The 27,781-nt window shown below is 41.3% G+C and overlaps 4 protein-coding genes across 11 annotated transcripts; 2 read left to right on the forward strand and 2 right to left on the reverse strand.

The window, feature by feature from the left end:
• The first annotated feature begins 19 nt into the window (after positions 1–19).
• On the forward strand, positions 20–8,221 carry LOC109470997 (basal body-orientation factor 1-like). Its single transcript, XM_019770133.1, has 14 exons — positions 20–183; positions 1,760–1,900; positions 2,268–2,391; positions 2,562–2,627; positions 3,058–3,201; positions 3,375–3,455; positions 3,562–3,632; positions 3,836–3,980; positions 4,144–4,212; positions 4,373–4,576; positions 4,723–4,790; positions 5,043–5,195; positions 6,813–6,992; positions 7,525–8,221. The coding sequence occupies exons 1-14, from the start codon at positions 134–136 to the stop codon at positions 7,694–7,696; spliced, it is 1,668 nt and encodes a 555-aa protein (XP_019625692.1). The 5' UTR covers positions 20–133; the 3' UTR covers positions 7,697–8,221.
• Positions 8,222–8,429: 208 nt separating this feature from the next.
• On the reverse strand, positions 8,430–16,477 carry LOC109470996 (WD repeat-containing protein 43-like). 2 transcript variants are annotated; one of them, XM_019770132.1, is made up of 17 exons: positions 16,246–16,477; positions 15,532–15,666; positions 14,450–14,571; positions 14,031–14,151; positions 13,519–13,679; positions 13,282–13,384; positions 13,079–13,143; positions 12,644–12,812; positions 12,190–12,387; positions 11,740–11,877; positions 11,360–11,446; positions 11,079–11,110; positions 10,765–10,825; positions 10,264–10,377; positions 9,906–9,969; positions 9,682–9,743; positions 8,430–9,361 (listed from the first exon to the last, which is right to left on the reverse strand). In XM_019770132.1, exons 1-17 carry the CDS (start codon positions 16,432–16,434, stop codon positions 9,227–9,229), a joined length of 1,956 nt encoding a protein of 651 aa, XP_019625691.1. In that variant the 5' UTR covers positions 16,435–16,477; the 3' UTR covers positions 8,430–9,226. The 2 variants fall into 2 exon arrangements, with proteins under 2 accessions (XP_019625691.1, XP_019625690.1); XM_019770131.1 differs by having other exon boundaries at positions 16,240–16,477.
• A 314-nt stretch (positions 16,478–16,791) lies between these two features.
• Positions 16,792–23,166, forward strand: LOC109471001 (equilibrative nucleoside transporter 1-like). 3 transcript variants are annotated; one of them, XM_019770139.1, is made up of 14 exons: positions 16,792–17,061; positions 17,782–17,863; positions 18,445–18,563; positions 18,670–18,794; positions 19,100–19,150; positions 19,351–19,436; positions 19,675–19,723; positions 20,116–20,213; positions 20,328–20,361; positions 20,585–20,724; positions 20,891–21,005; positions 21,304–21,389; positions 21,612–21,820; positions 22,150–23,166. In XM_019770139.1, the coding sequence occupies exons 1-14, from the start codon at positions 16,898–16,900 to the stop codon at positions 22,259–22,261; spliced, it is 1,470 nt and encodes a 489-aa protein (XP_019625698.1). In that variant the 5' UTR covers positions 16,792–16,897; the 3' UTR covers positions 22,262–23,166. The 3 variants fall into 3 exon arrangements, with proteins under 3 accessions (XP_019625698.1, XP_019625696.1, XP_019625699.1); XM_019770137.1 differs by having other exon boundaries at positions 20,582–20,724; positions 22,150–23,165; XM_019770140.1 differs by having other exon boundaries at positions 20,618–20,724; positions 22,150–23,165.
• A 26-nt stretch (positions 23,167–23,192) lies between these two features.
• Positions 23,193–27,644, reverse strand: LOC109471005 (protein lin-52 homolog). 5 transcript variants are annotated; one of them, XM_019770147.1, is made up of 6 exons: positions 27,412–27,644; positions 26,461–26,607; positions 26,047–26,102; positions 25,307–25,382; positions 24,936–25,019; positions 23,193–24,612 (listed from the first exon to the last, which is right to left on the reverse strand). In XM_019770147.1, exons 2-6 carry the CDS (start codon positions 26,603–26,605, stop codon positions 24,428–24,430), a joined length of 546 nt encoding a protein of 181 aa, XP_019625706.1. In that variant the 5' UTR covers positions 26,606–26,607; positions 27,412–27,644; the 3' UTR covers positions 23,193–24,427. The 5 variants fall into 5 exon arrangements, with proteins under 5 accessions (XP_019625706.1, XP_019625704.1, XP_019625708.1 ...); XM_019770145.1 differs by having other exon boundaries at positions 27,408–27,644; XM_019770149.1 differs by having other exon boundaries at positions 26,071–26,102; positions 27,402–27,644.
• Between the last annotated feature and the right edge of the window lie 137 nt (positions 27,645–27,781).

Here is a 27,781-nt window from a genome sequence, read left to right on the forward strand (position 1 = left end):
GACTTCGCGAGTGTTGACACAGTTGCCTAGTAACCCCGCCATCTTGTTTAGAAAAGTTAGTTTGTTGGACAATGGAGCCGACTGGCTGATCAATCTTTTCAGACAGAATTTGGTCGCCGAAAAAGGGACCAAAATGCCGAAGAAAGGCAAGAAGGGAGGAAAGGGGAAGAAGGGAAAGAAGGGGTAAGTTATATAGATCAATTCTACCGAAGAATGTAAGCTTTCAATCTCCGAAATCTTTGAAAAATCAAAGGCATCGGTTCGGCCCGATCCGAATGACTTAAATTATTTCATGCTTGACGATATTATTATTGAACCCATGGTATCGATTTTGTGATACGCTGTGGTCTTGGGACGTCATAACCGATTTTATACCGTTCCATTTAGACTAGATTTAACCACGGACAACTACCCAAGGCTTTGTCAGAGGTTTAAAGCTCATGGAGCAACCTTCAGGCGGTGGTAAAACATTTCTACGGAAAAACGTTGGAGCTGAGTTTAGGTTTAGGAAAAGTAGGATGGTGACAGCACCATGTATTTCATGTCTTTTAAACACAGAAGGACACGAAGAGCACCTGATGAACCATCAATAACGTCATTTGCATTACCGTACCATGGGTGCTTTATACAACTTAGCCGTGGCGACTATTGATTCGGGCTTACATTGCATTACCCTCAGCAATAGTCGTGGAAAGATCCATTGGCAGAACTGCACATTTCCCGTTGGCTGCTCGATGCTCCGTTTTTGACCCGGTTTTTTGCTGTCCCGAGCTTCCCTACAATATAACTCCACAATTGGCCGGGTTGCCGATGTTTAGATCAGCCTAAATATTCCACAGCGCGACAGAAAAGTAGTAAAATAGCTAGTCGGCACAAGCTGGCGCCATCTTGGATATAGTCGGGAATGTCCGCTACCGCCGTCGGGAACGCTCGGTAGCCTTTCCGGTTATAATCGGAGAGCTTTCGGTCGGGCTTCGGTAATCGTGACGCTACCGAGCGTTCCCGACGGCGGTAGCGGACATTCCCGACTATATCCAAGATGGCGCCAGCTTGTGCCGACTAGCTATTTTACTACTTTTCTGTCGCGCTGTGGAATATTTAGGCTGATCTAAACATCGGCAACCCGGCCAATTGTGGAGTTATATTGTAGGGAAGCGTCGGGACAGACAAAAACCGGGTCAAAAACGGAGCATCGAGCAGCCAACGGGAAATGTGCAGTTCTGCCAATGGATCTTTCCACGACTATTGCTGAGGGTAATGCAATGTAAGCCCGAATCAATAGTCGCCACGGCTATATACAACTGTACTCCAACTACAACTGTAGGGGAGTTATCAAGTACTTCACCAGAACATGTGGTAGAATTTGGTGGTTACTTAGTATTTGCACTGCTAGAACTGAGGTGGTAGAAATATTTCTACTACATTTTGTGCTTTCACATCAGAGAAACAGTGCATCATCTAGCCGTGGCGATTCATGGAGGATATCTTGCCTTCCCTTGCACTGTTGTGCACAACTTGGTTATAATCAAATATGGGTATAAATATAATAATTTAGTTATATTTATACTGGTTGACTTCAATTTAACCTTCTTGGTCATCACCTTATCTTGGTGTAGAGATTGTTAGATATTTCAATTAAATTGTATAATGTGATATAACAACAAGAAAGAGCCTTCAAAGGAGCAAAAATCAGCAAATTAATTGCTGTAGTCCAAGATAGACAATATGAAAGTAAAGCTGACTTTAACTTCCCTTTCAGGAAGGGGAAGGGAAAGAAGGGGAAGAAGGGAGAAAAGGTCTCCAAGGAGAAGAAGGAGGACATCGTGGCCCAGGCCATGGCCAGCGCCAAGATCTGGGAGATGAGACTTGAGGCCACTGAGAAATCAAGACAGGACTTCAGGTGTGTCTTAAGTAGCCTGAAATTCAGGATTGTTTTGCTTATCATCTTCTGTCTCACCTTGATAGTGGTATTTTGATATTGCTGTTTATACTGCTTACTCATCATTTTTTGCTTGCTATGTATGTTTCTGTTTCAATGGCCATAGCTGGAACCAACATGGTTGGTAACGAACCATAAAACAGCACATATGGTAGTCACCAAAAACTGCAATACCAAAATGCCATCAATGTTTTCCTTATAAAGGAGAGTGATAGGGAAGTAGTGAAATTAAACAAAAATATTTATGTTTGAATACTTAGTTTGATTTTTGCATAATGAAGAGTTGAAAGATCAACATGTGAAAACTCTGTACCTGACAATTTTGCAGAGAGAATGCCAAATTCCTGCTCCTGGAGAATGACCGACTCCAGACGAGTATGGAGCAGACGGAGAAGGACACCATTGATGTCATCTCATTCTTAAGGAAGGAGGACCAAACCAAGGATGAACAGGTCAGCAGTCTTTCCTTGCTCATTCTCTCTTCTTTAGTCACTTAGCAGTACTTAACCTTCTTAGCCCATATAACTATACCAAATGAATTTTTAAAGAAAGTTACAGTGCTTAGGTTATTATTATTTGATGTATGTTCATGTACATGTAACCAAGTTTTTTCTGTCTACAGATTACCAAGCTGCAGCACCAGGTGAAGGAGATGAAGAGAGAAGGAAGGAAAGAAAAGGAACAGCTGGTACGACAGTAACACATGAGTACAAACTTGACTGATGACAAGATTACAGTAACACACCAGTACCAACTAATCAAAGCAGCCAGTAATAAGATATGTCACAAGTCTGAGTACAAGAAATCTACATTCCATACATTCCATATTGTACAGAGAATTTGAAGAACATATCTCAAACGTTTCAAGTTGTGATCAAACATGCAGCTTGCCATCTGCTGAAACCATTGACTCAAAAATGATGTCATTTCTGTGAAGATGTTTGAAGTGAGTGGGTCAAAATTCCTAAAGAGAAGCACATGACATATCAAAAATTTTGATATGCATACTTTCATTGTGTTCAAAAGAGGTTAAAACTTAATAATGTTACCTAAAAAAAGATATTGAGCAATGTAATGCTGAAACTTAAAAGCATGTGTGTTTTTTTTACTGACTACAGATTGAGGAGTTCAGTGCACAGATTAATGGCCTGGAGGAGAGGTTAGGGGAGAAGGACAGCGAGGTCAAACTCATGCAGAGTGAGCTGAAACTCGTCAAAGAGTTCCGCCGAAAACGGGCACAGATGCAGAAGGACCTGGATGAGGTATGGGCTTCAATCAACCAATCAATCTCTTGTTGCCCAGGCCATCAATAAATTGAGGCTTTTGTAAGAGAGAATCCCTCTAAAAGCTTGTTCCTTCTATTGTAATGCTGTTTTATGTCTAAATATGTGCTATAGCTCACTGTGTGACACTCAAGACTTTCTCTCTATTCCAGATCAAAGACCAACTCTTCATGGCCAACAAGGAACACAAACACAACCTGTCCAAAATGGAGCACAAGTTCTTTGAAGAAAAGGTGAGAACAAATACACCATACTCACTTCATGTCATTTGTTGGAAGGCTTGAGGATGTCTGTATGTTGACTGGGTTCATCTTGTAAACTCTTGTAATCTGTTCACAGATAAAGTTACAGCAAGAGGCGAGTCAGAAGATTGCTGAGCTGGCAGAAAGAGCACATACAGAGGCTATTGAGTAAGTCTTCATATCAACATCTTTGTAGCAACTCATAAAACAAATTGAAGTACATGTATACATGTAGTGAATTTAATAAGTCATGGTCTTTTGAGAACTGTCAAGAAACTGGATGACATCTACTTTAAGAGTACAGTAATAAGTAATAACCATGAGCACACAAGTTTTAGCATGTGGTGATGATGATTATTAACACCTGACAGGAAACTTGATGAGACAACACGCTCAGTGTACAAGGAGAATGTGCGCCTGAACGAGGCCCTAAGCTACCACATGAAGGAGGCGTCAGAACTGAGGAAGGAACGGGACCGACTTGAGGAGGAGAACAAGGCGCTGGCTGGGGAGAAGGTGGGCCTTTATTTGTTAAATTTGTATTGAATTAACCTCAACTGTGATGCTCCAGACATTACAAGTGAGAGTACAATTTGCTGAATTACATCACAAACAGAGCTTTGATTTGTTTCTTGTTTAAATGACTGTAACATTTATCAATTTCTTCTCCTGTCTACAGGAACTGAATGACCTTGTAGTAAACGAGAAGGTTGTGCAGCACAGAGAACAGAAGGTGCAACTCAAAGAGGTGAGACATCACACGTTAAAACTAAACTTTTGGTAGACTTCTTGTCCTTCTACAGCACTACCCTGTATGTACCTAGATGTAGAAGTATGGTATGACCAGTATTCTAAACTTTATAATTTGCACTAAGTTGGAACAAAACCTATTGTTTTTACCCTTTCAGCTGCAGCAGAAAGTGGAGAGCCTGGAGCGCTCTCTGAGCCACGTCGTGCAGGAGTTTGAGACAGAGCGGGGCGCCATCTTTACCCAGACCATGGTGGAGACGGAGTCTTCACGTGTCGAGATAGCCAAGCTGCAGAGAGTCCTCGACATGAAGGACCGCGAGATGAAGAAGGTGAAGCGACTGGCGAGGAACATCCTGGATCAGGTGGGTACTGTAAATCATGAAATGTTCGCAGTGATTTTATTTTCACAACACACAGGTAATTCATGACATCCCGAATATGTGTCTCTACTGTATTACTCTCTTCTAGTCCCAACATGTGTTACTATTCTTCCCCCTCCTGTCCTCAGAGAACAGAGGTTGAGCGGTTCTTCCTGGATGCGCTGGAGTACGTCAAACAAGAAATAGCTGCCAACAGGTGAGTACAAACATTACAAATGTCCTCATGATCAGGCATGATTATTTCTCAGTCATCTGGATGCAACCTTTCAAGACTTAACAATTCCACAGACCTGATGCTTTGGGGACACCTAAATGCCCCTACATTCCAGCATTGGGCTAGGGTTATCAGAACATACGAATGTTGAAACAGGAGTGTAACCAATGCTTTTATGTAGTTTGATCTGGCTTTTCTCCAAGTCTAACATGATGTCTTCTGTTTGCTCCACAGGGCCCAGTACCTGCGTGATGCACGGATGGTTTACCAGAAGAAAATGATGGCTGCACACGCTGGCCATGGGGACTTCCCTCGCGTAAGAACCTTCAACAAGATGGAAGGGAGCACCAACACTGTTTACAGTGATCTGGAGGAGGCAGAAAGATGGTAACATCTGGTTTCTCTGCCTTTTTTCTAAATAATCTGTTCAACATAAGTAAACAAAACAATGTACAACTAGAATTCCGAGATCTCATACCTCCATGAAATATGATCTTGATATGTAAATGTAAATTTCTTCTTTAATTGTGCAAATGACGTCTGCATTAACATGATATATGCATCGTGATGTATGTTAACTTTTGATTAACTTACAGATGTCCCAAGTATGACATTCTCATCATTCACCATTACGAAATCATAGAATTTTCGCATGAATTATGCAAATTAGGTCATCATTTGCATGATTAGTATCTGTTGATATTCCGCCTGCCATAGGTTACATACATTACATGTATGTAAGTAGTATAATGTAAAACACTGTAATTATAGAATTTCCTCATTAATTATGCAAATTAAGTCCTCATTTGCATAATTTGCATTTAATTATGTACATCTCTCTCTCAGCTACCTACACACCAAAAATAATGAAAATATGTTGTTTCTGTCTGGACTTATTGGCTTTTAAACATTTCGCCAGAAAGTGCCCTGCAGTTCCAGAACAAGCCGCTAGGGGGCCCAAACTCATATGACTTCTTCCCAAGCACGAGAGCTACCTTCCATCAAAATTTCATGACCCTAGCATGTCCAGATCGCGAGATATCATAAAACACTGTAATTATAGAATTTCCTCATTAATTATGCAAATAAAGTCCTCATTTGCACAATTTGCATTTAATTATGTACATCTCTCTCTCAGCTACCTACATACGAAAAATAATGAAAATATGTTGTTCCTGTCTGGACTTATTGGCTTTTAAACATTTCGCCAGAAAGTGCCCTGCAGTTCCAGAACAAGCCGCTAGGGGGCCCAAACTCATATGACTTCTTCCCAAGCACGAGAGCTACCTTCCATCAAAATTTCATGACCCTAGCATGTCCAGATCGCGAGATATCAAAACCGGAAGTTGCGCTGCAGTACCAAGGAAAGCCACTAGGGGGACCAAAATCTCATCATTTCCAGTTTTCGTCACACCCTACCAACACACCAAGTATGAAACCAATCCATCCAGGCGTTCTTGAGTTATCTTGTTGACCAACAGACGGACAGATAAACGCAACTGAAAATATAACCTCCATGACACATTTCATGGAGGTAACAACTGAGGAGTGTTATGGAGGCAAATTTTAGGAGCCTGTATAATAAACAGTTTGAATTATGTATGGCAAACCTGAATGTATGACAAACTGACAACTCTTCTGTACTGCTCTTCTTTTCATGCTGAATTTAGCCATCCGTGGTAAGTGCCTGGCAAAGGAGTCACAAAGCACACCAAATTCAACCACTACATGCCAACCTTTTGGGTGATCGGAATATGCACCAAAGTATTTCTATATTGAAGAAATATCTATTGTACCAATCAGTAGTTCAAGGTGCAAGTCTTAGGGCCACTCAAAGCACTACCTGGTATTGTTTGTTTGGAGAAAAAAACGGGTCAACATTCAAAGGCCACCTTAATGGGTGCAACTTTCTTTTGTAAGTGTGAGTTTATAGTGACAAAGTAGATCCTAGATACTTCTGGCAAAGAAGTTGGGCATTAAAGTCCTTGTGTTGACCTTTGACAGGACTGGGGTTGGAGGGAAGGTTGACCTCGCTGACCTGACCTGGGAGCAGAAGGAGAAGGTTCTGAGGATGCTGTTTGCGAAGATGAATGGAACGAGAGAAGCAAACCGGAGACCGCCCGCAGTCCCCCCCATCAGGACGAAGACACAGCCGACACTCAGCATTACACAAAAGGGGGAGAGGTGGGCACAATTAAGTTTTACTTTGTTATTTGAAAAAGATGCTGTTTTCTAACTGATTTAACAATATACAGTTAGGCCACACCAATTTAATTTCTTGGTTAACGGATTTTTCTAGAAAAATAATGGAGCGGGCGGGCGAAAAAAAAAAATAAAACAGGCCTAGGCATGCTATTATGGCCCAAAATGGTACGATAGGAGCCATGAAGTCAACACACCAGACTGGTTCAAAATTTAAACAATGAATTTTGAACTTTTAATGATACCATTGCATTGAAAGATGGAATAACTGTAACAACTAGGATGAAAAGGACTGTATTCAACTGTTCAGGGCTAAATATGAGCATTTTGCAGCTGATTTTGAATTTTTATTTTTATTTGCAAATCAGAAAAAAATGAATTGGGCAAATCCGTTAACCAAGAAATTAAATTGGTGTGGCCTTATAGACCGAAATATTTGACATCATACTGAAATCCACGTCCCTTTCAGTATGAATAAAAATGAAGAAATAATTCTTTACCTCCCATCCCGTAGACCTGGTCCATCCGCAGATGACCTTGGGGACAGCACTTTCCTCACAACAGCGAGCGTCAACGAGGACGGACAGCTGAGCCTGCCACCCTTAGATCCAGCCACTGGGGCCGGGCTGTCCACCTCTGCTGTCCAGGACACAGCAGCTCAGCCCGAGGCAGCTGTTGTGTCGTAGTCATGGTTTACCACTTACTGTAAACAGTCCTGACCATATGTCGGAACATAGGACCATTGGGAGTCATAGGGCTGTCCACAACAGTACTGGACCATCTCAACACATCATGTCATCATCATGGAGGACATATGACATAGCCCAGACTTCAACCAATACTGGTCATTTCTAATTTTGGGAGACATACATTTGAAATTGTTGCTGATGTACAGCAAATTGTTTACAACCTGAAACTTTGTAAACATTGGATGATTTGGACCAGATTTGTTGTAACAGTTTTAGAAGCTGGCTTACATTCTTGTAAAAAATAATCTTTACAAAATTTTGTCGACAAACATGCTACTGATATGATACTTACTGATACATTTCTAATCTAATGTCTCCACAATACCAGCATTTTTTAGCAATTTTAACAACTTCTTCTTTGTTTGTAAATAAGGTACGAGGAGTATTTTAGCATTGAATTTTGTAGTCAGGAGTGTTATACAAAGGAAAATGTACAGAAAATAAACTCCATCAGTAGACTTACAATACTTCATGTGCTATTTGAACTGTTGAAAGTATTGTATATATATATATACCTGTATATACATGCACAATTGAAAATGTGGTTTTGAAAAGGTTTTGGGTAGTACACACAAATGATAGGACAAGTTATAATTAATAGAACAAATGGCCCAATTCTCTGGAAAACTATTTAATCCTTCTTAGCAAGAAATCACGAGAAGAGACAATGTTTGGTACATACAAGACTGATTTATTCCATCAGTTCTGTATAATCTAGACAGACGGATCACTTTTCACATCTTTCTTGTTTCCATATTTATAAAAGCTAGTAGAAATCATCACTTTTTCTGGCCCCTTAGAGTCAATAGTCAACCTGAATGTCAACTGAACAATTCTCAAGATTGGAACAGCAAAAGATGGGAAAATTAAGAATTTTAGTTTGTTTGGTACATAGTTTTACATACAGAACCTTTATGGTATTCCTGACCACAGTTCTATCTAGTGGCTTACTAGTAGGCCAGTTCAGGCTTGAAAAAGAAGCTAAAAGAAGAAAAGGAAGACAATGACAGAATAATTTCATAGACCTGATAATTTTTCTCCTACAATATTATACTGTCTAATTTCGTTCTCTGTACAGAAACGCCTGCAACTTTTGCAAAGAAAATTCTGTATAGGCTTTTGCTATACAAACATGCTATATTGAAAGCAGCTGACGTGCTTCAAGAAGTAATTGTTGCAGATAGTAAAGACACGTCGGTGTTTACAGATCCAACATTGGATTATATTTAAAACATAAAACCCGGGGGTGACTACAAGCAGCTGAACTTTGGGTCAGGCAGATTATATTCCCTTCTTTCCGTATCTGTAAATCGAAGTCCAACTGCAATGATAGAAAAGACTACCAAATGCATAACAGAAAGGCTGGTTAAAATTGCCTCTGTCTGCTGAGCCTTAAGTCTTGCCTGCTGATTGGTTCGTACATATGTAGATGACAGGAGTGCTGCTGCCATCTTGGATGCACTGAGTTCAATCATCGTCACTTTCTTCACTGGATACTTCGTCTGAAGAACCATCCTCCTCCTGACTACTCCCCTCCTCCTCCTCCTCCTGCTCCCCATCCTGCTCCTGAGTCTCCATGTCTGACATCTCCTCCCAGTCCTCCTGTGGGGAAGGTAAAGAAAATGGGTCTCAATTCAAGTTGGACAATATCTCTCCCACGTCGTCTGGTGTATAGGGCTGTGGTGCTCATGTCTGTAGAGCCTTTGAGCCACACAGTTGCTATCTTACTGATCATAACAGGGACAAACACTGCTGGTGCAGAAGGAGGGTTCCTAACCACTAAACTACACATTACAACCATACTATCTATACACATAGTTTAACCATCTCCATGCTCAAGAAGCCTAATTTTTGCAGCACATTTTTATTGGTTGTAGAGCCAGGCAACAGGAAGGTTAAGAATGGGTGAGACAGTTCCTTACATCAGAATCAGGGTGGCCATGTAGGAGGTCCTCCATCGCATCATCCTGCTCATCAGAGGATTCTGGGACAACAACAAAATTAACAGTCAGCAATCAGTACATCAAATCAGAAAGACATTATTCAAGGAGCAATAGTCTTGTTTGGCTGGTCAGATTGTACACATCAATTAAAAAGTCACCAATGATACTGTATATGATACTGTAAAAGACGAAGGCACCCTTACCATCTTTGTAAGACAACAGGGGTTTGGAGGAGAACTGCCACTGCTGCTCATCCTTTGCTGTAGTCTGGAATAAATCAAGGAGTGTTTGATTTTCCATGGACAACAATGACATCCTAATCCTTTATACTTATTGACTTTTAGCTGGATGTTCCCATTCAACTCAGTCAAGTTATTTTTCAAGGGTGACCAGTTAACAAAAACCACATAAAATTGTCAATGTTCTTTTATTGAAGGAAAATAATAAAAGTTTATAGCAGATTGTAACAAAAGTATACAGAACCAAAATACGTGGAACATAAAAAGAAGCATTTAGAATTCATTACTTCTACAACAGTACCAGAACAACGTAGTGTTGTACCTGTGACAGCACCAGTTTGAGCTTGCCCTGTAACCTTGAGAGTTTGCTGAAGGTCGCAACCCTGGAGTCGAGGAGTTCATACAGGCTTCCCAAGTTGGACACGACATCTGGGCACTGTTACAGCAATAACAACAGCAGAAGAAATAGTCAGGGGAAAATTACCAAACACATCATCATGGACTATCATGGAGTAAGATGCCACAATCACACAAAACATAACAAAAAGTCAGTTATTTCACTGCATTCTGGTGTGCTACACCAACGGACAGTTAAACTGGTCGACTAGTTGAGATTCAGAACATCTGAGTATAGCTTCATATTTTTGTTCACAACCAGTATATGATAGTAATAGTGAGGAAGGTGACAAGACGGTCACCAAAGCACCTGCAGGTGATTATATAATGGTTGTGTGCACAGAACTTTGCCAATTCAACATTTCTACCAATAAGTTTGCAATTCTACTAGTATCTTCAATGATATTGAGATGTAGACAGTACTTACAGTCATAAGGTAAGACGTGTGTGTTTCCAGCACAGCCCTCAGCCATTGCACAGTCATCCCACTGGAGAGGGGGGGAGAGAAACAGTTACATATGCAGCTGAGCCAAGCAGAATGTCCAAGGAAGGTAAGTTACGCAACTAGGATGTTACCACAGATATCTTTACAAACTAATTCCCTAGTTTGATAAACACAGATTCCTAGCGCTCCACAATAATGCCTGCCCCAAATTTAGTTTCTGAGGGTTCTCCCTCGTGTGTGAGACAGTCACCAACTTAGTTTGCCCATGTCATAAGGACAGGATGAGAAGATTTTACCTGCCGGCTCTCCCATGCATTCTCCTAGTCACCTGTAAGGAAAAGGCATGATAATTAGATATGACAGTCAGGTGGACTCATCCTAAACTTCACACAAGGAAAACACAAATGTTAGTTTTTTCATAAGTACAACAGACAACTCGTGCACAAAATACAACTCAAACTAGTATTAGTATCCAAAATTTGATTATACTGCTAAGGAAGGATAGTGATAGTCACATTTGACGTCAAGTAGAAATGTTATACCATTGGCAAGAACCAATTCCAAATTGTTACATTACCTCCTTCAACAGTGGCACTACTAAGGACACAGGTATTCTCTGGACTGTGTTTCTGATCAATGTCTCATTGGCACTGGAAAACACCCTCTGCAACAGAAACAACATGCAACATTAGTTTGTCATGTCATGGTGTACAAAGACTGGCCTTCCTTAGCCTTGGAATAAATGCAATTGATTACAAAATTGGCAGCAATCTTGTATCTAAAAGAAATCTACATTTAGAAATTTGCTAACACTTATGCTATGTGCATCAGTCATCTCTACATGAGGCCTCTCTGCCTTAACCTAGCACTTTTCACTACCCATAGAATGTCTGAGTCTCTCTCCCACCACCTCTCCCCTTCATCCCCCACTCCCAACGATGAATAACAGCCTCCTACCTGCAGTATGTCTGAGTCCTCACTCTGCAGCCCCTGGGTGAGGAGCACGGCCAGCGTGTCTGCCCGCGGGGTGGTGTCTCCCCCGGAGGTCTGCCCCTGGTCCGTAGTGATCACGTCCAGTCTCTCCTGGATACTCAACTGGACAGGAACAACAGCACAACAGTCAGATGATTATTCAGATGGGGGACTTAACATTTAACTTGAAAGAAGGGTCAGATTATGCAGAAAGCTTTTTAATGGATGTGCAAATGGTAATACACAAACTACAAATGACATCTTACTAAACATCTTACACAGGTTTAACTACTGTTGCTGCAGTCACCTTTATGGCTTGTTTGAAATCATGAGAATCAGACTGTGGACAAGGCTTGCTAAAACATGCAATACCACGGTTTGACTATTTTTACTGCTATCACCTTAGCTGAAAAGACACAGGAGTTGCTGACTCACATCTTTAGGTGTTGATTTTTTCTTGTTCTTCTTGCTGCTTGGTGCCGCAGGGTGTGTCATGTGACCCGGTGCCAGGACCGTCACCTCCTTGGCCTTCCCAGGAGTCTTCACCTTCCCAGCATCCTCCTCCAGCGTGATGGAGGATCGGCCAGGGTCTGTCCTGATCAGACAGGTGTGCTTCTCAAGGGTGGAACATTGCTGTTGTGGGGAAAATCTCAGTCAAGTTCTTCATCTCATCTCATGTATTCTGGCAATATAAATTCATAGTTATGCTCTATATCCAAAGCCTTTTCCCTCTGCATAGAGTCCTGAACCTTGCTTCTCTAATCATATTTTCTTGTCCTGAATTATATTTTTCTTGTAACAACCTGACTCCAAAATCCTAATTGCTCTTTATGACTTGAACACAATTCTACAAAAAAAAAGGAAAAGAAGGAAGACAGAAAATACTTACTATTCTCTCAAAAGCAGGCCTGAGTCCAGTACCATATGCTATCCGCAGGGTGGTGTCCAGGTCTGGGCAGAACTGGGCTGCGATGATGGGGAGGGGGGTGGGGGTGGCCTGGCCCCCCTGGGTTGCCACCTGGATCGTGTGCTGGGGGGTCAGGGGCTTCTTGCCTCTCCTGTGGGGATAGGGTGTGTGTTCAACCTCATTCACAAAACTTGTACTAATGATTTTAGTAGTACTTGCACAACTAAAAGACGCATTCATTTATGATTAACGTACCACAAAAATGATGTTCAGACATTTTCTCCATAAACAATTAATGCACTTAGAAACTTTTATGTACTGTGTCCTGTGTAAAACCTCTAGGCATGACAGTTACCATATATTTTGTGATCGTTATTGTACATGATCCTGTAGAGGAAGGTTATCGGTAATACTTACCCATTTAATATAAACTTGAAGATGTGCAGGTCTCCATTTCTGGTGACCACTGCCAGGTGTGCAGGCTGGAAAACATCAGAAAACCACATTCCATGACTCAGCGGAGGCCATGAAAACAGATCTATGCAGGTCACAACAGGCATAAAGTTTAAAGAACAGGTTGCTTCGTGGGAAATTGTAATTTCAGAGGAAAGTTCTCCCACCTGATCTTTCTGTCTCGGTTTCAAGACGTCCACGTAAACCGGTTCCTCTGTCAGGGAGAAGGAAACAACCGCAGTCTTCTCCTTAGACTTCATCTTAATTTGCCTGGAAGGATAAGAGAGCAGTCAAGCACGATAAGGATGTGGTCCGTCTGACATGCCTCTTAGAAATACATGTAATAGTAGGAAGCAAAGATAAGATATCTTTAAGATATACATGATCAATTCTCCCAGACTTACCATGCATTCATCAATCTGTCGTGTACAGCCCCAGACAGAAAGTACAGTCCATCCACTGTCGTCTCCTGATTGGAGACACTTTTTCTCCTCCCATTGGCAGGGGGAGGGGGCAGTGTGGCAAACAGGAGGGAGGTCACCAGACTTGCATGGCCCGTGAAAGTCTGCCAGCAGGAAAGAGAGAAGCACACTTTTAGTACAATATCAAACTAAAAGAACAATGTCTATATGTTAAGACAAGGTGTTAAACCATCAGTAGGAAAATTCATAACTTTGCAACATAGTAGTTTTGTCGTTGATTCTTATATTTAATGCAAAAATAAGCCTAGGGACATGATGAAAACAGACGACTGGGAATCACTTGAATCCAACTATATTCCTTGCCCAAAACTGTGGTCTGGTTTCATGCTGATTTCCCATTCTTCTATACAACCTGCCAACCAAGTTGAACTGGTTTGCCCTTAAACTGAAAGACTCATTTGTAAAACAAAGTAAGAGCTACAAAGCATCCTTACCAGAAGGACCTCCCTCTTCTCCAGGTCCCACAGCTTGATGATTCTGGCTGCAGACAGCAGAGTTTTCCCTCCTGGACCCAGGCTGATCGTTTGGACTGATCCTTTGTCGGCTTTCCATTTACTACACAAGATGGATGAAACCGGTATTCATGGTGAGCAAATACAACCATAAATGTCTTTTTCTACATGCTACTAGTAATATGTCCTTCATTAAAAACTTAATAACTTGTAATTTGTTGCTTTTTCCAAAAACTTATGAGACATTAACAATAAATAAAGAGGAGCATTTCTACTTGTTGGGGAAGATAACTTATCATCATTTCTGTGAACACAGAATGATGGACCTTGACAGACAGACAACACAAAGGAAGATCTGTAAAAGCCTAAATGTAGCAGACATTTCTATGACATATCTTCACCATTTGACTTGTGCTGTTGTTACTGTCCACTCCACGATGTGCTGGTCATCTGAACAGCTGAATAAGGAGTTTTCCTCGGCATGCCAGCACAGACAGTTCACTATGTCATCATGGCCTCCAGTCTGGATAAATAAATGATAAATCTCTTTGCTTCAATGGCAGACGTGCTGTTTTGTTGTTGTTAGGTATTTGACCTGGATTAGAAGGTTGCTGATTCACTGTTCTGAACCCCAATATTACGTCCAGTTCACTGGGGGATCTTATGAAGTTATGTTAATGCCAGCCATGATGTTACTGTATGTAGAATCTGTTACATCATCAGCATGTTTATGAACACACCTGTCACGAGTAATGGTACGAGTGGTGGTATACCCAGGCCACTGTCTTGTCTTACAGCATTGGCTAAGGGGGATGGAGGGAATTTGCAGTTACCCTAGCCGTGGCGACTCTTGATTCGGGCTTACATTGCATTACCCTCTGCAAGAGTCGTGGAAAGATCCATTGGCAGAACTGCACATTTCCCGTTGGCTGCCCGATGCTCCATTTTTGACCCGGTTTTTTGCTGTCCCGAGCTTCCCTACAATATAACTCCACAATTGGCCGGGTTGCCGATGTTCACATCAGCCCAAATATTCCACAGCGCGACCAAAAACTACCTAACCTCACTTATTTACGAACCGCGCGGCCATCTTGAATATAGTCTGGAATGTCCGGTGCAGTCGTCGGGAACGCTCGGCAGGCTTTCCGGTTATGATCGGAGAGTTTTCGGTCGCGCTTCGGTAATCGTGACGCTTCCGAGCGTTCCTGACGACTGCACCGGACATTCCCGACTATATTCAAGATGGCCGCGCGGTTCGAAACCGGGTCAAAAACGGAGCATCGGGCAGTCAACGGGAAATGTGCAGTTCTGCCAATGGATCTTTCCACGACTCTTGCAGAGGGTAATGCAATGTAAGCCCGAATCAAGAGTCGCCACGGCTACAGTTACCCAAGCTAAGGCTGACTGATGACGATGATTTACTAAGTCTCAGTACAGATGTGTGTGGTGTTTTGACTGTTCAAGATAATAAAATAAATCTCACCAGCTGACTCTGTAGATCCCCCTTGACAACACTGTACAACAGGATGGTGCCAGCCGTGGTTCCCATGGCGATAATATCCAATGAGGAGAGGGCTGACATCTGGTCCGATTTTCTCTTCCTCTTCTTGTGTTCATTCTAGGAGATGGTTATATTCTGGCATTATTAACAATTTCAAACTAACTACATGTTACATCTCGGGCTTCTGAAAAGACACAATAATAGAGCCAACTCTTTATAACTGTCAGGTGTGGTCAACATAAGTCTAGATTCAAGACTTTGAAATCATCTCTGAAATCAGACGTGACTCATGATCTACACAATTTTTTTTACGTGACTATTACATTATCATCCACTATGTCACCATTCATTACTGTTGATGTCAATGAGTGAGAAAAGTGTAAGATGATCTACCTTAGCGGTGGTTTGGGAAGTTTTAGTTTGGAAACACCGAACACACAGCAGTGTACCTTGCTATGACTGATAGCCAACATTAAAATTATGTGAAAAGCATACTTGACCAGATGGGTAAAAAATCGAGTAGAAGTTGTAAGTTAAGCGTTAGTCCAGCAAAGAACACGTGTTATAGTCTATGTTGCAAGACTGATCGAGACCAAAATAACAATTTGCGTTGGATTGAAGTTTGGAAGTTTTGTATAACTCCCTTCGCCCTCCCCCCACATGCTCCCTAACCCAGATGCAACCACGCACCCTTGCCTCGCGCAGAGGGCCCCACGCCAGGCACGAACACGTCGCGCTGAGGTGCGCCGACGGCGTGTACTCCTGTCGCATTGCTCCCGAACCCGTGTCCCATAGCTGCAGCCGTCCGTCTGCCGACGCCCGGGCCAGACAGTCGCTGGAAGGAGGGGAAAACTGGCACAGTCTTTCTGCAAAGTTTGTCGCCATCTTGCGACACGTGTGGCGATGTGCGCATGCGTCAGAGTGGGAGTTGCGTTCGCACTGGGCTCGTTCCCAGGAACGGTCGTTTAACAAAACCACGTGATCTTTTTTGACTAATCACCATCAACATTTTCCAAAATCTCGTGCCTTCTTTTTTCTCACACGAAGCACTTTGAGGAGGAGCGAACCATTATGACTCCAGGGTAAATGATTGGATAAATACTATTTGAAGAAAAAAATGAAAATGATATACAAAATACAAAAAATTATACAGAATAATAGTGATCCTAAAAGTCTCTATATTGAGAAAAAATGTTTCAAACATAGTTATTTACAGCTACAATCATGACTTTGCCCCTCATTCATAATGGAGTAGCCCATAGCGGAAGGACGAGGGTCGGTAGTGTACGGTGATGTTTGTAGAAGGTGTCATGTGAGTCCAAGTTTCCAAAGTCCACTTTACAGCCACATGCTTGGCTGGGCAGCGGACAGTCTGACCTGGGACGTCGGGACACATTCAGAGGAGGAGGGCCAGGCGCTGATCGCAGTAGACGGGAGTGACATGGAGCGGAGGCAACCCGCGGACGGGATGGAAGACATCCTCGTACCTGGCGCCAGACCGCCCAGGGACAGGTGAGACCACACGCTGAATTAGTGAAAGGACGGACAAACCAACAGAGGGCTTAAATAATTTGTTCATGCTATTGTTTTCAAACAATAACCACCACAGCAAATATGTCCGATATTCCTTGTCACAGGTAACGTTATCTGTATCTGTATTAACGTTAGTATGATATGATGGAGACCAGGTGAGATATCAGGTATCATCAAAGTACTGGACTGACAGTTTTTATCCCCAGCTCTATGTGCCTTTGTCTGTCCTGTGTTAACCTTGCACATGTGCCAAGTTTGCCATCCTGGATGACATCATCAGCACCTGATCAAGTGTGAGAGCATGAAAGAAAACACAAGATGGACCTAAAAACAAGATTCCAAAGCTTTGAAAATGAAGTGACGAAAAAAGTTTCAACTACAATCAAAGTTTCAAACATCAGAACATGGCATGAAAACTATTACATACCAACTTTAAGTAGGGGTGTGAAGTACTGTGAACTTCTTGCATTGTTGCCAGTTTGGTATACAATTATATACTAGTATATAAAGTCCTTGACAATACATAATATGTTAGTTCATACAGTAGTCATATCCTCCAGATCAAGACTATACATTTGGTGAACTGACAATTTTTTTACAAGTTAACTTCAGGAAGTGTAGTGTTTGACTTTCACTCAGTGGGTTGTTTTTGTTCTGCATGAGCTGTTTAATCACTGATTATTTATTCTGTTGTTTCAGGTACAATGCTGTGTACATCATATTCTTCCTGCTGGGACTGGGCATGCTGCTGCCATGGAACATCTTTATCACTGCAAATATGGTGGGGAATGTTTCTACTTGTGTGCAATTCTAGTACCAAGCAAGTGGTATTGTTCAGTTGGAATAACATTGTATATCTATATATAGTTATAAGGTTTCAGATGTGGATCTCACAGACAGTTGCCTTTTTACCCATTAAAATGTATGTATGTAAAGTTATGTATATGTATATGGCCTCAGTCAGTTGATAGCCTTGGCTTTGGCTAAACAGTCGTACAACAGCCTTCCAGTAAAACTTACCAGATTTGTAGGTGTGTGTTTTTCGTTCCTGGTTATATTTAATATGTACATCAAATGACCTGGTACACCTGACATAGGATTGTCACTATATTGTAGCCTGGGTTCCATTTGTGAATGCTATACCCACTTCGTTCCACCTGTGCTCTTCCTTTGAGGAAGGAGGTAGAACACGTGAGTATACATGTACTAGTTCACAGATGGAGAGGCTAACTATGTATTATTATAAATGCACTTGAAAACTGCAATTTTTGTTTGACATCAAGGCTTTTGTCCATTATCTGACATTTCTGTCATTTCTTTATTACATTTATTAACGCTTCCTAATAATATTTCTTATTACAGTATTTTAGGAAGAAGTTCACGGACTCCAGATATGAAGACACCTTTGAGAACTACTTCTCTGTGGCCTCCATGGTTCCAAATGTTGTCTTTCAGCTGCTCAACATATTTGTGGCTCACAGGTTAGACCACCCGTATATTGATGATGACATTAAAGTTTGCTATTAGTCCAAATGTTACTTACACATGTACTCTAGTATGTTGACAGGTCTTTCCTGTTTGCCTCAGGGTTCCCCTGAATGTCCGCATGGTTGTTCCCCTGTTCACCATGTTGGGATGTTTCATCCTGACAGCAGCCATGGTCTGGGTCAACACTGGCAAGGACATCACTCATGATCACTCACCCACACTGTGTAAGGAAATACACATGCTGAGGAAGCCTTTTTGTACCAAAGTAGCATATTGATTCTGGGTTAGACTGCATGGAGTAGCAATGTTGGTAAAATCCCCATATTGTGTCTATCTAGAGTAAAAGTGTAAGTCATGCCTTTTTACACAAGTTCATAATCATCATCATCATCCACTGACCCATCAGGTCGATTTACTAGCCTAAGAACAATATGTATTTCTATGTGATGAATGTGTGAGCAGATTCACAACTGTAAACTGAACCTTATATTTTTACACTTCTGTATTGATTCTCATGTTTCCTCCACAGCAACCAATGGCTTCTTCCTGATTACAATCTTCACAGTGGTTATCATCAACTGTGAGTAACTGCAAAGTACCTTCCCAAACAATAGTTCCTTAGTTGTGAAATGTAAAAAAAAATTAAATGTCATTCAAAGTATCACAGAGTGAGCCAGTTATCTACATTTGCATTTTGTCTGTAGCCTTCAAATTTCTGAAACAAGTCTTGATATTTTATGGTACTTGCGTGTTGGTTTTAATGTTTTTTCTTTCCTACAGTGGCTAGTGCCATCATGCAGGCAGGGTCCTTTGGTGTGGCTGGGAAGTTCCCAGGAAAATACACACAAGCCATCATGAGTGGACAGGTAAGCTACAGTACAGGAAACACTTGATAGCTCCCATTTTTCTTGAGCATAGGCAAAACATTACTTACCCGTCTGTTCAAAGTTTTTAAGGTCTATCCCAAGCACAGATATCAGAGGACAGAGGACTCATTACCCAGACAGAGATTTGTTCTAAGTGAACAAATTAAGAAAGACAGGAATAGTTGTTGATACGTGTTGATGTGGTATTCAAACAGACTCATCCTCCTTTCCTCCACAGGCATTAGCCGGGGTCTTTTCAGCACTTGCAAGTATATTTTCACTGGCAGGTGGGTTGTTTTCTTTGCCATAATTTCTGCTTGCTTAGTAATGCTAATCTGAATAACATAGAATTCTGTGCCATAACATATGAGGTACATTTAACAATGAAAATAACTCCTTGATTGAACAAAAAGAATCTGTGGTTAGCTGATCCACACTTTTGAACTGAAACTACATTACCTAATCAAGTCATTGGTTTTATGTGATAAGGTAAAGATACATGACAACAAAAATATGCTTACATCAATATGACATGGTTCCTTGTCTTCTTCTTCTGTTGGCTGCTACTTGCAAGCGACTGAAATTTTCCAGTCAATTCAGTTTCTGTAACGGTTGGTGATCTGCTTTGGTACTAGTGTTGTAATAGGAGTTGACATGAAGTCCTTCCCCTCCCCCTCAGCTGGAGGTGACCCCATCCACAGTGGGTTTGGGTACTTCCTCACAGCCGTTGCAGCTATTCTTGTTGCCATGGTTTCATACCTTCTACTAAAGAGATCTGTGAGTATCACCTGGCATTGGAACAGAACATTTTCTTCTCAACATTCCTTTACCAAGGTGACATTTTAAAGTAGTCTCAAACAAAAACTTACTTTTTATGTTTCCAACCCACAGGAATATGCAAGGTACTATCTACAAAACACCCGTGGTAAGTCAACAGAGCCTTTGATGCCTCTATACAAGTAATGCAAAAGTTCTGTTAAGTTAAAAAAAAACTGTAAAGGTGTACTGGGTTGAAAGTAGAGTTTGATCATGCAGTAAATGCAACCAGGTTACCCTAAGCATGCTGTACCTCTCAGTCTGCTCAATTGTTGTTGTGCACAGTTGAGATCAGACAGAGTAAATAATTAAAGTTATTCTCTGTTTAGAAGTGCCGTCTGTAAATGAGGATGAGTCCATTGCAGGTGTAAACGGGACAGCACCTGCTGCAGGTGTGCCTGACCTGACAGGTAGCGGGGCAGAGAACATGCAAGTCTTAGGCAGCTCCTCTTATTTACAAATCTTCAGAAAGGTAAGGGCCATGAAATCATAAAAACTTGAGATAATTAAAGATTGAAAAGACACTGTTTTGAAATGCACCGTAATTAATTTGATTCCGTATGTTTCTGGTATGATATGTGTATTACAAATTTCCAAGTAAATTCCAGATGACCAATATTAGATGTTCCCTCTTGTAGATCTGGGTTCCTGCTGTGTGTGTCATGTACACCTTCATGGTTACACTGTCCATCTTCCCGTCTGTGTCATCCCTGATCGAGTCTGTCAGCAAAAGTGATGGCAGTAAATGGACAGGTGGGGTCACAGTTTTTACTCCTGTAGGTACAACTGAAAGCTGGTTGTACGGTTTTCAGTGTGTTAGCAAAAGCGATGTGAAGAGCTTCTACACAAGAACTACAGCCTACTGTAGGGTTTTTAACTCACCTGCAGTTAGTAATAGTACAGTGTTATGTACATGTATAAGTCTAAATGGGGTTGCTGTGTTTGTTTGTTTTTAGACATTTGACAGAACAAGGTACACATGTGTATATATTACACATGACCACTAAGATTGAGAAACACAGATGTGTAAGTCGGATATTCTTTCTTTCAGGAGAGTTTTTCATCCCTGTGACATGTTTCCTGTTCTTTAACCTATCGGACTTGGCGGGGAGGGTTATAGCAGGAGCTGTGCAGTTTGTAAGTCTTCTCAGTACTTTCTGTGTGTTTGCTAGTACCTACATGAGTAAAGAGAATTTTCTTGTAGTTGGATTGAAAACTGAACCATGTTGGGTAACAATGCAGATGAGTTAACTGTTTCATGCTGTGATGTTAGGTATCACACACATTTTGTACAGTTTGTGTAAGCCTCTCTTCTACCTGTATTAGATTCCTACAAGTTAAGTATTCCTTCCCCTCCAGCCAAAAGAGAAGAGCATCCTGCTGCCTATCCTGGTTCTCCTGAGAACAGGGTTCATGCCACTCTTCATGTTGTGTAACGCCCAACCGGAGGAGTTCTCCCGCCGCCTGCCTGTAGTGTTCAACAGTGACGCATACCCCATTGTCTTCATGGTGCTGTTTGGGGTGTCTAACGGCTACCTGGGTAGTTTGTGTATGATGTATGGACCAAGGTGAGCATAGGGTAGCCAAGAGATTTTCATCAGACCAGTGACATTTGTACATCATGTCAATTGAATTTGTCTTAACTTCATCTTTTGCCCATTTGTAATGGTGAAGATTGTTTATCTTGACCTCCACCAATGTATGAACTTTTTACCAATAGAAACAGAAACACGTAATATGTTTTGTAAGCAAATTTGTTGCCTCTGGCTTGAACAGGTTAAATCAATGCACGTGTGGATGTTATATCTGAAAGCAAGTCTATGTTTTGCAGTGCAGAGTCCATGTACTTCCAGGACAGGTGATGTTGAAAGATCGCTGTTGTTTATTCTCCATGCAGGTTGGTCTCAGCAGAACATGCAGAGACAGCCGGGATCACCATGTCAGCCTTCCTGACCCTGGGGCTGGGCCTCGGGGCTGCCTTCTCCTTCGCTCTGACTGCAAGCATTTAGAGACATCTACTTATGTCAGACAGCACTAGTGTGTATGTGTCTTGTGTGTTTGGACTAGCCCAGAGTCCGGTCTTTTTAGCTTAAGTGCACTTCCAATGGTCTCTACCTGGCAGGATAGCTAGTGATGGATGAAGCAGACAGAAGCTAACAATACTGGACTCCAGGCTATGTTTGGACCAGAACATCTACTGTCACAACATGCTGATCAATAAGTATGTATGTGTGGTCCATTGCCAAGAATCCTACCTCTGGACATGAAGATTTAAAGTTAAAATCCTTTTTGTGGTGGTCTCCAGGAAGAGGTTGAATGGTAAGATTGACCTCGTTTTCTGACAGCCGGCCATCAAGGGTCTGTATTATGTTCTTGGACAGTCAGGAATGTCACGTATGTTGTTAATCAGGAATGTCCTGGCACATTGAATGTGTATTTACATATAGTCAAATATTGGATACTACTACCAGGTGCTACCACCATGGCACCATCCTATGTTGGGTCTGTCATAAGTGGAAGATTAATTTAGGTGTTCATTAAGATATTTCAGGTGGCTTGCCAGGACAAAGTCCTTTCTTTCTCCTCAAGATAATTCCTAACAATATATGTGAAATGGTCATTGACATTTATGCTGTTTTTAGTGAATACCTCAGTGGTAGCATGCCTTATTTCAGTATAATCAGTATAATTGATCATCTTTTGGTGTGAAATGGGGGCCAAGATGTATTATTTCAATGTTGATTAACATATTTCTGTGTTGTGTTTAGAAACCACTCTCTGCCAATAACAATATTTTACTTATCTTGGCTTATTGTCATTGACAAAGATTGGTTAGGAAGGTAGTCCACACAGTTGCTGTTTTATGCCAAATGATATATAAGCGAAGCAGTTGATAAATCACACACAGATATAATGATTCTACATTTCTTTAATACTAGTAAAATCTATCTGTGGGTACCACATGGATGAATTGTTGTGAAGGCTGTGTTGTAAAAATATATGCCAGACACTGTCAGAAGTGGTATGTGCTTAAGCTACATGTATACAGAAGTACTAGTACAATATAGCGTGTGCCTAAGCTACATGTATAGGCAGATGTTGCAGGTTCTGTCACAAGATAGAAAAACTTTTTATATGCCACTCCAATATCTACTAACAATCCCACAACACATTCAAGTCGTAAAAAATAATCTCTGGTTAAAGTATTTTTTTGCCAAGTAACATCACAGATATTTCCTGTATACATATACATGAGAAGAGACACAGCATTAAAGGGAGAATAGCAGATTTTCATGGGAGAATAGCCATCCTCACATTGTAAAATGGTCGGTCCACACCTGTGGCTTTGCCAATATGTATCAACGACCAGAACCTATCTAAATTCTGCATACCTAAGTTCATCTTTACATTTTTAAGAACAAAAGCACCACATACTGTAGCAAGACAAAGACATGCTAGAGCTAGTACAGGTGAGAGGCTGCCTACCCTGTATGGAATGGAAAAGTCAACTGTGCTCTCCTGGGCAAAACTGCCCCCGGCATATTGGTACTCACAAAAAAATGCCATGCATAATGTTGTACAACATGGGTTTGTGCAGGAGGAGGGCTGCATTTTTTTTGTTAAACCCAATTAGTTTTAGTTTTACACCAGTCACTGGAAATTTTAAAGGCTGTTGGAAGCTCTCAAAACATGAAAGAATGGTTTGATAGCTATTTGCAGCAAAAACAAGTTTGCAGCATGCAAGATATAATTGCAGCATAAACACTACACAAGCTCAGTGTAAATTTTAAGTGAGCATAATTGTCAGGGAGCACCCTTTTTAGAGCTAAACAAGTTTCCAGTATAAATACAAATTATACATGTCAGTAATTTTCATTTGTAGGTTTTTATACAGTGGTTAATATGCAGATAAATGTCACTTTTCAACTGTTTTTACATGTTGGAATTGCAAATACATGGTTTGTTCCAGAGAAACATTAGGCCACCAATTAATGTTCAACTTTGTTCTCTAACATTTTGAGCAAAACGTCAGCAAAAGTGTTAAGATGAAAATTGACAGCTTGGAGGAAATCTTGCATCTGACTTTATTCACTCTCAGAAACTTTGTGTAATAAGGTTAAGACTTTTTTTTCTGACTATTTCGATTGCATTGTTTTCAAAATCTGAGAAACATATTAAATTGGTGTAGCCTTGAGTAAAAAAAGTAAAAGAATCTTGAGTAAGGCCTGATCATTTCCTTTTGGACTGTGTGTGTGTTGCTGTTGCTGTGAAGGCTTCAGGTGAGTCCTGTGTTGGTGGGAGTGTGACACTGGATTCTTCTCCAAAATATTCAAGAACTTTCCTCTGGTCATTTCACGGGCTGGGAGGGAAAAGGGCTTCAATCTTTGTTCTTACACAGCACATGGGTAAAAAAGGAGGTAAAAATCATACAAGCTCAACTTTCTACATTTAATAGTGCTACTAGACTGGCCTCCATTGGTAAGGTGGTTTTGTGGTTAGGGTTGTTGACTGAGAATCTAAAAGTTCTAGGTATATAAAATCCCAAGTACCGGTACTAGTACTAGGCCTGAATGTTGTGCCCTTAGGAAAAGCACCTTACAGTCTGGTCTTATGCAGATTGTACTTACTGTACAAAATGAGGTGTACATGGTTTAGAGGATATGTAAAACAAAGAAAACTGACCCTCGTCCAACCCCAGCTGGTAGGCCAGGTTCTGCAGTCCTCGTACCTTTTCCATCAGGTTAGCTGTCGTCAAACTGCCAAACTCTGCAAACAGCAAGAAACAGAGGGGTACATCACAAACTGTCCAGGTGTCACAAAAATGATGGTGTTACAAGTATGGCGAAAATTCTCAACCATGCTAGCAGAGTCTGCTGGTGACATGTTGAAGAAAGCCTCGAACAGTCTGAAGAACTAACTACAATTCCATGGATTAGGGTATGCCCGAGAATCTAACTATTCCAATTTGTCCTTTGCACAGAATCTACTAATGACTCTTCAGTACAAGGAGAGACTTCACTTGCTAAGCCGGTCAGAGGAGAGATGGTCCTTACCCTGTAACATATCAATGTCATCTTTCTCCAGCTCCTGGACCCACTTGGGCGTGGCTGAGGCACTGCCTGCCAAAGGCTGAACAAAGGATACAGAAACATGAACCACTCATATCAACCACAACATCCTCCAGGACTTTCACTACCTTCAGATGTCACTGGTTGCAACAAAGACCTACAATTAGTTCAAATAGATATAAATTAGAAGTACATGGTTACACTAATAGACTTGAGAACACTAGCTTCTGTAAGTGCTAACAGTTACACTGTTACACTGTTTTACCCTTTCCACTAGAGGCTGCGACCGATTAGTGACCAAATATTTGACAGATTGCAGACATCACAGAATGCTGCAATGTTTTATATCAATAAACAATTACATAATACACAATGAATTTCACAAAGATTAAAAGAACAAACTTTTTAAACACTTTTTTTGTCTTTTAAATCATCCTGCATCCAATCGTAAAATCATGGGTCACACAAAGCCAACAGTCTCTCAGTGCAGCTCCTCAGTGACTGGAGTCTAGAGGAAAGGGAGACCTTAGAAAGAATGTGTGCCCTTGTTGTGTATCCATCTTTGATCAAACAGAGTAAGGGGAGAGCACTGGTAATGGTAAACCTTTAGATAGGATACTATCCTGATACTTTACATCAGTGGATATAAACTAACCAAGAAGATTCACAGGCTTGGTATTAAACCTAAACTGTATGCTAACATCACTGGAGAGAGGGATACTTGCCTTGCCTGGTAAGTTTATACTTACAGATTTGTAAGCAAACTCCGATACACCAGGAACTGAAACAGATGGGGACAGACATTAGGTTGAAGTAACAAGAAAGTTGACAGTCTATAGTGACATGGTAACAGATCAGATATGGTCTGTGGCTTCTCATCGATCTGACAAAAAACATCCAAGAACAGTACAAGATAAACTACTAGCACATGTATAATTAATGCAGGAGTCAAACCTGTTAGAAGAAGTGACCACCTCTACATAATTAAAGAATACCATTGCAGTATCAAAATACTTAAGGGCTGGGTACAATAAGTTTGAAAGGCTCTCTAGTCAAATCTGTGTTTGCCAAAGTTGGCTACATACTTCAAAACCCCTCAGTCCTCCTCATTTTTGCCCTGCACACACCATACTACTTACTCTGCTCAGGCCAGAGTTCAGGGGAGGCCCTGTCCAGCCGCTCCAGGCTCAGAAGAGAGTCCACGTCTCCTGACTGGTTCAGCTCTGGGTGGTTGTCAGACTCAGACGCAGAGTTTGTGGCACCACTCTCAGCTATCTCCATCATGTCTGGAAAACAACAGCATTGTGGTGTGGGACAAGGTTCTAGAATACTAGTATTAATACTATTATAAATAATTACTAGTATACAAATCCAAAGGTACCATGTTTTTCTGATCTCCTTTATGTACACTTTTCCTGCATTTTTTTTTAATTTATAACTTATACACATTCATCTTTGTACAACTGAATCATAACACTGACTCTGGGGAAGAGAAAATTTGCCATATCTCACTGTCATCATTTTAACAGTAGAACTGCCAATAGTCTGATATCAAGACCATACAACTAACCTTACTTGGAGAAAAACCTTTTTCTGGGCATTATTTTAACCTCCTTGATAACACCATGGACTGACCGGACAAAAATTAATCTCACAAGTTCACAGCTCCAGTGTGTCTATACTGCAGTACTGCAACTGCAAGACAGTTTTATCATTTCAATTTGAATCAATCAATCAACACATCTAACAGGATCATATACACAAACATTATCCACCACATGGATCCAGTTGTAGTAAGGGAAATAAAGCAGCAGGAACATCTATAATATATTCCGGCCGTGGTCAGATATACAGACTAGACCCTAGACAGAGGTCAAAAGGCGGAGCACTAAAACTCTACGACGTTGTTTTACGTCCTTCTAAAAAACTAAATACGGCAGGAAAACTCGAAAAATGTGCCATCAGATCTATCTATCCTGTACACATAAATGTGCCCGTAAGAGATCGTCTCGCTAGAAGAGATCCGGGGCAGGCTTGACGGGAATCTTTCCACACGACGCAAACACAAAATTGGAAATACCCGCACTTGCCGACGCCATCTTGGTGTGATCACGTGACCCAAGGGGCAGGGTCCTATTTTGGGGTTCTGAGTTCCTCACTGTCCCGGACTGTCACCTGCGGCCTTACAACATCACACCTGAAGTACTTCTACTGGGGTCTTAAGTGTGTGCACGTGCCCTGCGTCTTATACCGGGAGGAGAAGTCGCGTATGGCGGCAAAATCAAAATTGTAATAGATGCCAGCAAGGCAGTTCACTGTGCAACGGCCCTGGAACGAGCATGGCGGGAAAGGTGCTCAGCCCTTTGCAGGCCCTTTGGAGGTCCTAACGGATCCTTATCTCAAGGTAATCATTGGTGAGATGATAAAACCACAAAATCCCGCAGTAGATTTCACAGCTTT

The sequence above is a fragment of the Branchiostoma belcheri genome, unplaced genomic scaffold, assembly GCF_001625305.1.
Source record: "Branchiostoma belcheri isolate BF01 breed outbred unplaced genomic scaffold, Haploidv18h27 scaffold24, whole genome shotgun sequence".
Lineage (NCBI taxonomy): Eukaryota > Metazoa > Chordata > Leptocardii > Amphioxiformes > Branchiostomatidae > Branchiostoma > Branchiostoma belcheri.